Source organism: Podarcis liolepis (assembly GCF_965112155.1).
Source record: "Podarcis liolepis genome assembly, chromosome: 9".
NCBI classification, from domain to species: Eukaryota; Metazoa; Chordata; class Lepidosauria; order Squamata; family Lacertidae; genus Podarcis; species Podarcis liolepis.
The window spans coordinates 39,049,623-39,063,774 of NC_139564.1; the positions used below are offsets into that span (position 1 = coordinate 39,049,623).

At 39.6% G+C, this 14,152-nt stretch overlaps 1 protein-coding gene across 8 annotated transcripts in view; it reads right to left on the bottom strand.

The window, feature by feature from the left end:
• Positions 1 to 392: 392 nt before the first annotated feature.
• The window catches only part of SH3D19 (SH3 domain containing 19), a 67,699-nt gene continuing 53,939 nt past the window's right edge, over positions 393 to 14,152 (bottom strand). For all 8 annotated transcript variants that reach the window (XM_083519907.1, XM_083519904.1, XM_083519902.1 and 5 more), the window contains 6 exons: positions 11,637 to 11,695; positions 9,009 to 9,196; positions 8,700 to 8,743; positions 7,273 to 7,459; positions 5,901 to 5,998; positions 393 to 5,032 (listed from right to left, as the gene is read on the bottom strand). In XM_083519907.1, coding sequence (XP_083376033.1) covers positions 4,916 to 5,032; positions 5,901 to 5,998; positions 7,273 to 7,459; positions 8,700 to 8,743; positions 9,009 to 9,196; positions 11,637 to 11,695 — 693 coding nt within the window. In that variant the 3' untranslated portion in view covers positions 393 to 4,915. The remainder of the gene's footprint in view (positions 5,033 to 5,900; positions 5,999 to 7,272; positions 7,460 to 8,699; positions 8,744 to 9,008; positions 9,197 to 11,636; positions 11,696 to 14,152) is intronic.

The window sequence follows — 14,152 nt, forward strand, 5'->3', positions numbered from 1 at the left end:
AAACTTTGTTGGTTTAATAATAGTATAAATCAAGCATGTCCAAAGTCCGTTTTGGGGGCCTAATTGGCACCTCTGGTTGGTTTAATCCGGCCCCTGTGGCAGTTTATTTCCTGGGGTAAAATCCTAAAAAACCCCTCAGTGGCTTCAAAAGAAGTCCAACAACTCCAATCCTAAAAAAAAGAAAAGAAAAAAAAGCGCTCAATAACTTTGGTCGGCCCCCACGCCTCTTCACTTCATCAAATCTGGCCCTCTTTGAAAAAGGTTTGGACACCACTGGTATAAATAAACCCACTCTTAAAACTATGACACTTAAGACCGAGCCCACTGAAATAGCTTTAATCGCCACTACCTTTATCTAAGGCTGCATCTTACGCATATTTACACAGAAACAATTTTTGAATTCAAATTTTATTTTTGAATATATACAAGAGATTATGCATAACAAGTATCTTGAAATTTACAGAAGAAGAAAATGGTTGGGAAATGTTGGTATTGTTTAGTAGGCACATTATTGTGACGACAGAGTAGGTATTTGGACAACATAAAATGGAAGTAAAAGATAATCCATATTTGCTTGCTTGGTGATCTTGTTAAGTATAAGATTGTGTCTCATTGTCAGAGCCAGGCAGAGGCCCGGGCCAGGTAGTAATGTGCCCCCCCTTTTTTTACCCTGGGGATAACTGAAGTCTTATAAATAAGTAGGTATATAAATAATTGTGAATATGCTGACCGAGGCCCCCTTTGGAATCGGAGGCCCGAACCAAGTGGCCCATATGGCCTCCCCGTCTTTCTGTGCCTGCTCATGGTTTCCATAGAGTTCTCAATCAAAATGGCCATGCCTAGCTTGTTTCTGGTTTTGGAAAACACAGTAAATCTTGTTGGTTTTTATGGAGCAAGCAGTAAACTTTGAACTCTGTAAATGCCTTCATCCTAGCAGCTTCTGGACCACGTTAGCTGAACTTACGATTACTTGTGCCTGGATAGCCCAGTTGGCTAGAGCTTGGAGCTCTACAAATCCATGAAACCAAACTTCGCATGATGCTCCCCTTGTCCAGTCAGTTGTTTCACTTCACACAGTTTCAGTCAAACAGAAAAGTTTATTGGTTAAACAAACATGGGGTACCATAAAGTGGAGGGGGAGTACACTGAATGTCCAGAGGTAATGTGGCTTTTGTATGCAGATTTTCTAAGTTTAAAAATCCCTGCAGGTTTAAAATAAACTCGTATACTTTAACAGTCTCTGGTTTACATTTATGATTGCATATATATTTTAGACTAATTTGCCCTATCCTGCTTTCCCACGGAATGGTATGCTGTGGAGTTTAGATCATTGTCTAAAATACTTCATAGTCTCATTCTGGAAAGTGATGTCAACTAGTCATGCATTTAATTTTTAATGAGTATTTTTCAAGTTTCAATCATTAAAGCTGTATTATGACCCTCTTAGATGGCACTGTTGGGATGAGATTGTTGCATTTGGCAATCTTGGTATGCAGAACGATGAGAATAAAAGAACGCTCAGCCAGTTGCCTATTTAAATTAATGAGATGCTAATAGATATAATACCCATTTAGGAAAAAGCAATTAATGCATTTTCATTAAAGAGGCCAAAAAAGTCAGCAATTCCCAACTGCCTTAATACTTAAATCTCTATTTGTTGGCAATATTTCTTTGAAATCATTAGAAAAGCAGGCATTTTCAACAAATAAGTAAACATTACCCTGAATCTGGAATTGATTTTCAGTGGACACTTCAAGTGACCTTCAGTAACTTAGCTAGTAACTGCACAGGATATAGCTTTGATAGAATGAGAATCTGCTAATGGCTGTTATAAGACAGCCAGGTCTATATGGTGAAAAAGGTGGCTTTTGCATAGGACATATACTGCTCTGCTAAAGTATGAAAGCAACTAAAAATCCAGATGGGCGGGGTATAAATAATAAAATTTTTGTTATTAGAGACTCCATAATAGCTGGATGAAAAGGCTGGTACAGTGGTATCTTGGTTTACAAACTTAATCCGTTCTGGAAGTCCATTCTTAAACCAAAACAGTTTTTAAACTGAGGTGTGCTTTCCCTAATGAGGCGTCCTGCTGCCGGTGTCCTTCCACCGTTCGGATTCCGCTCTTGGTCCGAGGTAAAGTTCGCAAACCGGGACACTGCTTCTGGTTTTGCGGAGTTCGTAAACCAAATCGTTCGTAAACAGGCCTGTTCTTAAGCTGAGGTACCACTGTATTGTCTTCATACTAGCAAAGCCCCATATACTGTTTTAGGTGTGAGAATTCATATAGTAGTCCATATACATTTTGCACTGAAAGCAAGTTGGGTGAGTATGTATGACTCCTCTATGAAAAGGCACAGAGTAAGTTTGTTCTTATAAAGATTAGATAACCCGAATTTTCTTTAAGCACACCTTTTAGGTAGCATACATAAAACTTTCCATGAGATGGAAAGTGGTCAATCATGACATATTAGGTACAATTAAACAATCTTGCCTACCTTACCTTTCCTAGTACAGTGCTAAGCCTAAAGTCACTTCTCTATCAGAATGAACAGTTTTTCAGCTTACTGCTTTATTCAAGGGAAGGAGGAAGAAATTTACAGTAAGCATGGGGTTTCTCCAGACCTGTTCATCTAATATCAACAAGGTTTACTATCCTGGGTCCAGGGACAGTCCTGTGTAAAAATAACCAGTTGACATTTGACTTGTTTTTAAAGGGGAACTTTGAAATGGATTAGGAGATAAAATTTGGAGAAAGCCACCTACAAAGTCAATTTGAGTAAGTTCTTGATCAGCATTACTCACCTCAGTCCTCAACTGACCAGATTGCAAAAGAATTGCAATTAAAGGCAACCTGTAGCTGCTTGAAGCTTTCTGTATACTTGGATGAGAAGCAAGCCGCCTGCAGTTCCAGGCACTGTTAATTCTGTTTCATATTGTTCAGAGGAGGGTATTTGTAATTTCAGTATCCTCGTGTTTAACAAAGTTTTGGTTTTAAAATCTGAAGCTGAATATAGCAAGGATCTGAAGAAGACTGGGTATCTACTGCCCATGCAGAAATGAATTATTTGTACCTATGTCATACAACTACCCAATTGGCTGGAAGAAAGTGAAGACATTAATTTATGTAGAACTCAACTTGTTATGAGCAAGATGTTATGAAAAAGTAGTCAAAAGTAGTCAGTCTCTGAAAAACATTGTTAAAATTCAAATGCCTAGTACCTGCTCTGGATGCAATTGGAAGGTTCCTTCTTTTGAAGATACAATTTTGGAGTATCAGTGAACGGCCCAGGGAAAGACTTAGGATGGTTGAATTAACTGAAATCTTTATGTAATTGCTTTTGCAGTTTCACGGTTTCTTGATCAGTTTAGATTCAGTCTAGTTGCCTGTGGCTTAATCAGATTTTTAATGTATATGCATAAAGTGCTGTTTCCTACACTAACTTGGGTGTGGGTGTGTAATGAAAATTATTCAGCACAGACCTGCATTACAGATGTAGGATAAGTATAATACAGCCACCGAATTGCTATTTTTCCTTTATCATCTTAACTAGATTCATCTTAGAACTCTGAAAAAGGCAGGCAAGAACAAACCAGCATGCAGCTTTGATGTAAGTTACACACTTTTTAGAGACACACAGGAAGACAAAATCCATGGGCAGCAATACAGATTTTTGACAAAACTATGGTATGTCTAACTTGTTATAAAGAAGCGGTCATATAGGGTGGTATCCAACTAAGCCATAGCATTGACTCAATGAAATAAGTCATTGATTTCTGCAGATCTGCTATGAGTATGTCTTAGTTGGATGTCACCTATAGCGAGGCATATTTTCACATGCAACATTATTTCGAACACAAAAGTACTCTTAGTTCAAGAAAATATGGTGAAAAGATGACAAGGGAAGTCAGCAAAAGGTTTAAAAAATTGAATACAATATGAAAGAATGAAGGGTATAAAGCACCAGGTTGAATTGAAGGCAGCATTCTGAATAGGAGAACCTTTTATACTGTAATTACTAGATAATGAGCCACTTGTCTGCATAATTTAGTGGTGAAGCATGTGCCCTGCACACATATTGTTTTGGATTCAGTCCTTTATATGACCAGTTAAAGATCAGATAGCAACCAAGAAACTACTGCTTGAACCCATGTAGAGCCCCTGGCAGTCAGAGTAGATAGTACTAGGCTAAACAGAACAATGGTATGGGTTGGTATAAGAACCTTCATCTGCTCATATAACTGAGTAACCTAGACCAGCGTTTCCTCAAACTTTGGTTTTCAGCTGTTGTTGGATTACAGCTCCCATCATCCCTAGCTAGCAGAACCAGTGGTGAGGTCCAGCAACAGCTGGAAACCCAAGTTTGAGAAACACTGTTCTAGAATCGTGTTTCATGATATTTTATTCCTTTAACACTAAGTGATGGAGTAAGCAATAAGCAGTTTAACATGGTTTCTGAAACAAAAAACCCAACCCACCAAACCCTGTACCTTACAGTGATCAGACTGTACATCAGGGCTAATGTTTTCACACAGTGGCTATTTAGTGTTTACTGATTTAAGCATAGTATGGCATTGGAAAGGAAGAACGCAGCTTGAATATTTAGCTGCATTTGCTAAAATGCAAGTTGCCAGCAGTCAAGTATTGTACCAAATTCCATTTCTTGGAAGAACGAGTAAGCAAGACTTCTAAATAAGTGTAAACGTGAAACAAAATATTGTATAGTCTACAAAATGTTGTATATTCTAGTATACCTTTATAAAAATAGTGCAAAAATGCATTTGATAGTCAAAGAGTAGATCGTATGATCATAGAAGGCAACCTTTGCTGCCTGCAGTAATGTGCTTTTGTGCTAGTAAGGTATTTGCTTGTATAGGCTTCTGTAGGCAGATGGTCCAAAACTGGGTTTTATCTTCAGGAGGGATGTATAATCTGGACAAAGTTTTTGGGGAATATTCCAGTTTTGCCATGTAGCTCTCCAGTCACCCATTCTTCATCTACAGACTCCAGTTCAGTTAGGATATCACCAACCTGATGGAATAGTTAAAGTAAATATAAATCTGGAAGGGTGTCATTTTTTTCAGTATTGTCAAGTTCCCATAGATGGTCTTCTAGTGGCATTCTGCTGAAGTTCTATATTCGCTTGCCATTCCTTTAGGTTGGATGAAATGAATCTTATTGCACAAAATAAAGACTTTCCTTGACTAGCCAAATTGCAGGCGGTATTTTGTGTGCCAATATATTCTTTGTCAGCTGAGAGGTAGCTGATCGTGGCACCAATTTCAACAGCACCTCACTCTTATCTTCAGTTGTATTCAGCATACTATAGGAACTGCCTTGACCACCAGTATATCTAGCTTAGCATTGTGTACATTGATTAGCTGAGGTGCTCAAGGGTTTCAAACAACCCAACCCTATTAAGATATGCTAGGAACTAAATCCGAGGATTCCTGTCTCCATGCACATTTAAGTTTATGTCCCTTACCCCACTGGCCACTGGATCAGTTTAGGGAGGCCCAAACATTTAAACAATAAACAAGTATATGACCTCATATTTTAGGGGCTGTAGCTTAGTGGTTGAAAAACCCTAGGTTCAATCCCTGGGGTCAAGAATGGGGATGGGAAAGACTGAAACCTTAGAGAGCAGCTTTCAGCTATGGTTGTCAATACTAAGCTACCTAGACCTATATTCTGACTCAGTCTTAAATCAGCTCCCTGGCTCAGCTGTAACAATAATACTTCAGAAGTAGCTCTATCAAGTGGAGAATTGTTCTGGATATACTTATTCAACTTACCAACTGAAAAAGAGATGCAGATCAATATTTTTAAGAGTTACACAGTGCCACCTTTAGCACTGCAGTGTGGCAAATAAACAAAATGGATGGGTTTAAAAAGATACCTTGAAGGAGAGTTCATCTACGTTCTCAGCATGGAAGTCATATAAAGCCTTGGCTTTTTGTTTCTTAGTACCTAGAGGTTGTGATGACTGTGTTCCTCCTGTAAAACAGAATGATAGTATTATTCTTTCATCGCAAAGATGGCAATTGTACTACACTGTTTCCCATTAGCTACCATATTTCTTACTTTCGTCTAAAATTTGATTGAGTGGAAAGGGAGAGGAGAGCAGGATGCATATTGTATACCTAAGAAAAGTTTGTTTCCCATCTTTTTCCCAAGCAGAAATACAAGTATGAGTGGGAGTTTTGGAAACTGTTCAGGGTTTCTAAAAGCATGGAGTTAGTTGAAGTCAAGTTGAGGCATTGTGTGAGGTTAGGAACCACTCTTTCCCTGTTGCCCCCTAGCTGAAGAGACGTGAGCATGATAGTACCCAAAACATTATTGAGATAATGCCAAACCTGTGGCCTATGTCAGTGCTACTGCGCCAGTAACTGGCACTGTCCCAAGACACTCAAACGGCAGGTTAGTGGGATTTTTATAAGCACAACAGGTTGGGACTGCGCTGCTTGTATCCCACATGATGCTGCAGCTTTAGGATCTGGGTACCAAAAATACCATGGAATTTATGACAATTGTACATCACCAAGGTACACTCTTCATCCATCTCTGTCAATTTAGTGAGTTGCTTTCTCTGTCTAAACAAATGTTTTCCCTTAAGAGTTCATTGCTTTTTCTTTCTTTTTTGCAATACTAAGCTCTGTGTGTGAGAGTGGTGATTTATTTAGAAATGTAACCAAGCCTCTCCTAGGGATGGACTAATTGTTAGATCCATGGCAGAATGTGTCACGCTTCAAGGTCCAACTGAGGCTGTCTGCCTGTCTAATTGCTGCCATAATAAGCTTATCTGCAAACTCACTGCAACGGAGCGCATTTGAGTGTTGGGAAACTGCCTTCCATTTTTGAACGAGCTACCTAAAGTGTGGCATTTGCATAGAAATCTAGAACAGCACGAAGTGTGGTAGTATTTATAAATTAATTCAAAGGGATTTCATCTGCCCTGGAAGCATTGGAGCTTCTGCATCAAAATTTTCAAGGGCAGCATCTTGATGAAGAAAGCTGATTGGCAGCAAACTGCATCATGTAGAATGGGCATTTCAGGAAATGTATTTGTGTGCAACCTGCCACGTGTCCATCTATCGTAGTGGATCATGCAAATTACCCATGTCCTGAAGCCCCTTTCCACGTACCCACTAAGGCCTAAAAGAACTGTAAGCCCTTCATGTTTGAATTCACTTCATACATTTCTAAAAACCTTAAAAGTTTATACAGAACTAGATCAAGAAACTCCCATTTTACATTCCATTCAGCACTACCTGAGCAAACATGAACAAACACTGCAGGGAAAATTCCTTCCTTTCCATTCAGTCTCCCTCTGTACCACTCTGAGTCCAAGTGTTCCAATATCAAGATGTGATCTCCCCTTTTAAAGGACAAGTCTTCCTGCGTTTCTGCTGTAAAATCATGGAGTGCATCACACCACTGTCCGGCACGTCCTTCCAGCTGCAAAAATGGAATTGAGAACTTTTCTATTACTGTATGGAAAGCAACCCAGCCCCCATTACTTATGTACATAATATTTAATAGGCTTAAAGCAGATTACTGGTGAAAAAAAGCTTTATATCAATCCTGGTCTGTGAAGCACAAAGAAAAGATAGCATATCTTTCGGCTCAGTTTAAGTAGCTTATTTCTCTGTGCGCTCCTTACACTAAAAGGCAGAAGGTAATGTGGCGTTCTGAGTGCACACATCTTATTTCATTGACTTTTATGGAGAAAGCGGAAGCCCAATGAGTACAACAATATAACTGCTTTCCAACCCAGACCCCTGGGCATTCAACGGCAGGAGGAAACTCTGAAATGAATGGGCTTCCTGCAAGTCTGCTCTTGCTTCCTTCTCTTGACTCCCATTTTCCTTTTATGATCGCATCTGAAGATGTTGGCCACATTTGAGAATGTATCACTGCAGGTTTGTAATCCTAAACATATATGCCAGAAGAAAGAGCTGTTGAATTTGGTGTGCTTTACTTATAAATGAGCATGTTTAGCATGAATCTATGAAGAAGTGCCCAGGAATAATAACACTTTCTATTTTGCAAAATATGATAACGAGCGTTACCCAGCCCCTAAAAATAACATTTTGTTCAATAAAGCTATTATTACTGGTATTGTTTATTTAGAAGCCAAGCTCTCGGTTCTTTTCATTTTATAATAATTGTCCAATGCTTCTGTGCAGCCATAAATTCTCAGTTGTCACCAACGAGAGACTGCTTTTTACTCATCTCTACAAGCACACCTAGGGCATCTTTATCAGTATCAGAAACAAAAATCTAATTGTCAGTGAAATAAGCAACTCAAAGAATTGTTGGCGGAACAAAAATGTTTTAAAATAAACCAGAAAAAAATGTTTGGATTTTTCTTGCTAATCGCAAATCTGTTATTTCCTTGAAATTTGTATAATTTAAAACTTTCTAAGCAATTGGACTGAATCATTCAGGAGTTATGGGGGCGGGTGGGTGGGGGTTTCCCTATGTCCTTCATCTCTTTTCACAATGCTTCAAGCCCCATTTCACCACCTCCATTCCACATGTGTACTAGGGCATTTTATTTCCCTTCCACTTTCAGTGACCCTACCCTCTGCTTCTGTTCAGGGTGTGAAAACTGGATTCCATCCATGTTAATTAAAGGTATACCTAATGGCATATTTACCAAACATGTGAAGAGCAGAAATGTTAAATGGATTACCTGTGACACAGACACAGAATTCTTATTCAGTGATGTTCCACCATCTACATAAGAGGATGATAAAGGGAATTATTATTTATCACTTATAAATCACCTAAACTTTTCTAAGCCCTATACAGAGATTAAGAGTTAAGGCAGTACCTGCTTCCAAAATTTGAATCAGTGTATGTTCCACTGGCTGAGTCAGGATGGGGGGAGTTGTGCCCTGGCTCAACTAAGAAAGCCCAAGCTCTGCGAATCCAGCATCTCTCATCTCAGTGAACCTTGGGTTTGGATTGTAATGTTACTCACAATTGCTTTCTGTATTACCTAGTCCAGGGAGATCTTCAATAATTTCTACGAAGTTCAAGGGGAAAATTCCAGATGTGCCTCTCAGCTCTCCTCTAGCCCATTCTTCATTGACATATTCCTTCAAAGTAATAATTTCACCTTCCGAAAAGCTTAATTCATCTTTCTGATCTCCGATGTACTCAAATCGAGCTATACATCTAGGGCCTCTAAAATAACAAAGATAACAAAACAAAGCTCAAAGGAACAGCAGTAATAGCCCCCCCCCACTCTTGCTCCAAACCATCAACCACATTAAGAATGGAGCAACAGCTTTATTCTAAATGAGCCCCCTTCATCACATGTATGCACTAACTGCTGACTTGAAAAAACAGCCTGCCTCTTTCCATTGATGTTAAGCCCATTCCAGGGAATCTCTACCCATATCTGACACAAACAGGTACTATGTAGGTGCTGTGTCGGTACAGCTGTCAAGCAATGCAGTATCTAGTCTTCGGTGAGGTCAGGTTTTAAAGATGGCCGTAATGCTCAGACCTGAGCAGCTGGTTTATATACAGTGGTACCTCTGGATGCGAATGAGATCCGTTCCAGAGCCCCGTTCGCATCCAGAAGTGAACGCAACCCGCATCCGTGTGTCTGTGGGTCGCAATTCGAAAATACTTATCCTGAAGCTACTTCAACCCGAGGTATGACTAATGCAAATTCTCACTGGGATCACGGATGCAGGTGGGTGGCTGCATAGAAATCCATTTATGTAAACAGGGTAGTGCACAGACATTGCCAGCAGGAATTGATGCAACTACCTCAATACAGAGCTCAACTTAACACTTAACATTTCTGCATGTGATTTCAAACCAGCCTACATGATCTCAATGTGGGTGGAAAGGTGAGATTTCCAAAGTGGTCCCAAACAAAGAAAACAGTTCGTATTACGTCCAGTTATTTGGCTCAGAACAGGAAGTGCAGATAAGCTGGAAATCAACGTTGCTTCTGCAATTCGCAACTGGCAAAGCATGTACTATTAGCAGACGGACAACCCATCACTTTGGGTCATAACCAGGCTGGAAAAATGAATTACTATAAATGCACCTGTGCCAGGGGGGGTTTCCAAGGAAACACTCCTGCCTTCATTCAAGCCAGCAGCCACATAAGTGGGCAGGAAGGACTCATGGATTGGTTGGGAAGGACATGAATTCTCTGGCTCATAAAATTTGAGGTGGGAAATAATTATTGGGCCATAATGTTTGATATTTTAAGTGACCGCTATAGCCCTGAGGTACCTATTTCCAAGCCAGAAAATTAAAAAAGTTTCAGTGATATCTCTAGTTTGTGTGCAGTTTGCAGTCTCTGTTTTCATCACTGGCTGAACAAAAAAGGATATCTGCAAAGCGAGGGGGGGTGAGATTAGCAATACAGTAAATTCAAAGTAAGGTATTGTTAAAGCCATGTTGGAGGGCAGATGACACTGAAATATTATTTTAATGACATTGGCAGCTGGTGGTTTATCTCCAGACTGATAACAAATGGAAATAATTCAAATCACATTTTATCGTCTGAAATATAAAGTAAAATGTCCAGCCTTCTTAAATATTTTTCCTACCGTAATCAAAATTCTAATAATAAATAAAAAGACAGATGTTCCCATTAACCTACTGAATGATTATTGTACACAATAAATAAATTTTCTGCACACTACCAAAGAACAATAAATTATAGCTCGAGAGTTAAAAATGAAAAAGAATTGTAAAAAGTAATCCTATAGTAGGCAGACACTCTACAACTGAGTGTAATCAATCCAGTACCTTAATTGCAATTTTAAAATGCTATGTAACAATATTTCAAATGACAGATCCACTGTGTCACTGGATATATGCAAATGTTTTGATTTAGCAGGGACCTCACAGATACATAAGAAATTTGCAATTGCTACCTTCCTCACATAACTCAGTCTTTAATGAGTATCAAAATAGGTTACTGTTTTTTACCTTCAGACATTTTATTGCCTATCTTCCGCAAGTACAGGCTCTACATCTAGAACAAATTAACATCAATCCTTGGAAAAACACGTTTGAGGGATGATGCCATCTGCCAGTTCCTTTAATCATTGCAAATCAAACTAATTGTTTATATTCTGCACACAAAAAAGTCTTGTTCTTTACCTTACGTTGTAATTGATCTTGAATTAACAATACTGATTTTTTTTTTTAAGTACTTTGCAAGAATCAAGCAGCACAAAGTCAGGTGGAACATTTCCCACTGTATCATTTGTCTCACTAATCATACTTCTGACACAATATGAGAGAGCCTGGAGTCCTGCTACATTATTTTGTAATATCATGGCATTTTAAGAAACTTGTGTGCTGGTGCATGAAGTTTTAGAATCAGGTTGCAGGTTTCATAGAAACCCTAGTGTGAGTGGAAGGCATTTTTATTCATGTGAGTGTCTGATTTTTATTGCTATCTCTAGCTGTGGTGCCCTGTAAGACGTTAGACATTATTCCACATAATTCCATGACCCAGAAGAATAGAGGGGTTTTTGGGTGTGTGTGTGAGTGTAAGTGTAAGGAGCTTCAGCTGCTTTGTTGACAAAGAGCAGAACTCTGCTTGTGGTTTTCTAGACATTTACTGCATATTGCTGTGAAAACTTACACAATACTGGATGATGAAAAGTGCCCTTTTTTCCTGTTGCTTTCTCCTGGAATATCAACCTAGGAAGAAGACGTAGGAAAATGTAAGTGTCCAGCTTCAGAGGTTTGCTCTGCTTTGAAAACAGAATTCTTAAAAATGCAGACTTGCTTGATAAAACTGCAGTTCCACCTGCAGCCTTCATGTGGCAATGCTCAGTTATTAGAATGTTTTGGTCATGGATCAAAACCAAAGGGGTTTCTTGCAGGATCAGTCTCTGATTCAATATTCTGGAAGACACACCATGTTCTATACTTTTTTTTTTGTTCCCAATACCATACTTCAGCATCAACAGTCCTCTCTTGGCTGCACACACGACTGGCAGAAATCAGGACTGAGAGTACAGTAATTACATGCTGTTGCCTTTGGCTCCTTCTCCTAATTGATATTACAGTCTATTATCTGCTTGTTCGTGTCACAAAAGTCAGAATAATTATTCAGACATATCCATTCCAGGACTTTGATTTCCTGGATCTCACCATCTGCAAGCCAAAACAAATAAACATATGTCGCAAAGCCTACTACTTTATTCATACAAAAGAAGAATTTTAAGAAGATGGATGAAACAATCTATTATCCAGAGGCTCTCCCACTATGCATTTGGTTTTATACTCAAGGAGATATGCTATAAACAGTCATAGAAACCCTAGGGTGAGTGTTGTAAACTTTTACTGCAAAGCAGTAACTGCTTCCAGAACCAATATTTCTTATTAGATGGCAGAATTGCAATCTCTTCTGCCACACATCAGGAAATCTATGTAAAATCTGTGTTCATTTCTGGTTTTGAATTCACCTGCCTAATAGAAATATTTTGGAATGATCAATGAATCTTCACCTAAATAGTTTCAATCTAAACGGTTGGAAATGGAAAATAACATACATATGTAGACGTACACACAAAGGAATTTTGCACTTCCACTGGCATCATAACAGTCCATGTCGAAATCTCAGGTGTGTTCACCCATTTACCTCAAAACCTGTGTTGGAAGCCTACATATTGTACGGAGATGGGTTTATTAGCAGCTCCATGAGGTAAATGCCATTATTTATGGCACTGCCATTATTTAAGGGATGCGGGTGGTGCTGTGGGTTAAACCACATAGCCTAGGACTTGCCGATCAGAAGGTCGGCGGTTCAAATCCCCGTGACAGGGTGAGCTCCCGTTGCTTGGTCCCTGCTCCTGCCAACCTAGCACGTCAAAATACAAGTAGATAAATAGGTACCTCTCCTCCTCCAGATGAATATTTTATTTATCTGCTGTACATGTATAGCAGGCACCCCAAGTTACCCAAATAAGTAATTGCATGGAACAGATGTCCAACTCCTATTTCAAATTGAGTTAAATATGTTAAACGTGGAAATATTCTGGAGAATGTGTAAACTGAAGAATTACTGAAATACGCTCCAAATTCTAACAAGCGCATATGGCTAATGAATCCCAGTGTTCTCAGATGGGCTGAGCCAGGTTTTTTCCTGACTCACGTAGCTCCTTGGTTATGGCCCTTGCTTCTTACTAAAACCAAATGTTTCTAAGGCTGGAAATACAGAATCTCTGCAAAAGACATGCTGCGACTCTCCCCCCCCCCTCTATCTTGAGACTGATGTTCAATCTTCCAATTTAAAATCTATTATTCTCTGTTGGTTAGAGGTTGTGGTTCAATCCCCATATGGGACAGCTGCATATTCCTACATTACAGTGGGCTGGACGATCCAATCCTCAGGGTCCCTTCCAACTCTACAATACTATGATTCTAAAAACATCCTGCCAACCCCCAAAGTATTTCCCCCCTTCAGTAAACACATTTATGAACATTAGATAAAGAAGTCACTCTAGGCTCATAGTTTTACAATTTATAGTTGTTTTCAGACCATCACAAGAGCAAATGATTGATAGATTAGACACACAGACAGACACACAGACGGACCCTGCAAAACAGATTGTTGTAGACAAGGGCACAGCTCGTTATACTTCCCCTACAGCAGCCTTTCTCAACCTGTGGGTCCCCAGATGTTGTTGAACTACAACTCCCATCACCCCTAGCTAGCAAGGCCAGAGCTCAGGGATGATGGGAGTTGTAGTCCAACAACATCTGGGGACCCACAGGTTGAGAACCGCTGTCCTACAGGAAGCAGGAAGCACTCTTCTGTTCCTCTCTTTTTTCTAAAGTTCTTAAATCCTTCAATGGATTCACAAGGTGTGGCGGTAAGGCACAAGGTGAATCATGGAGCAGAACCTAATAGTTTACTGTCCCTGAATGCTTGATAAATCATAGGGCAGCCGTAAGACTCTTGCAAGCTGCAATCTTCTGTTCCCCTGGCCACCAGTCATTCTGGATTCCTTTGCCTGTAGCTGGAGTGGCTAACCTGGAACCCCTCCAGATGTTTTTATATTCCAAGCTCCCATTATCCCTGACCACTGACCACACTTCCTGGAGCTGATGGAAGCTGGAGTCCAGAAACATCTGGACGGGCACAGGTTA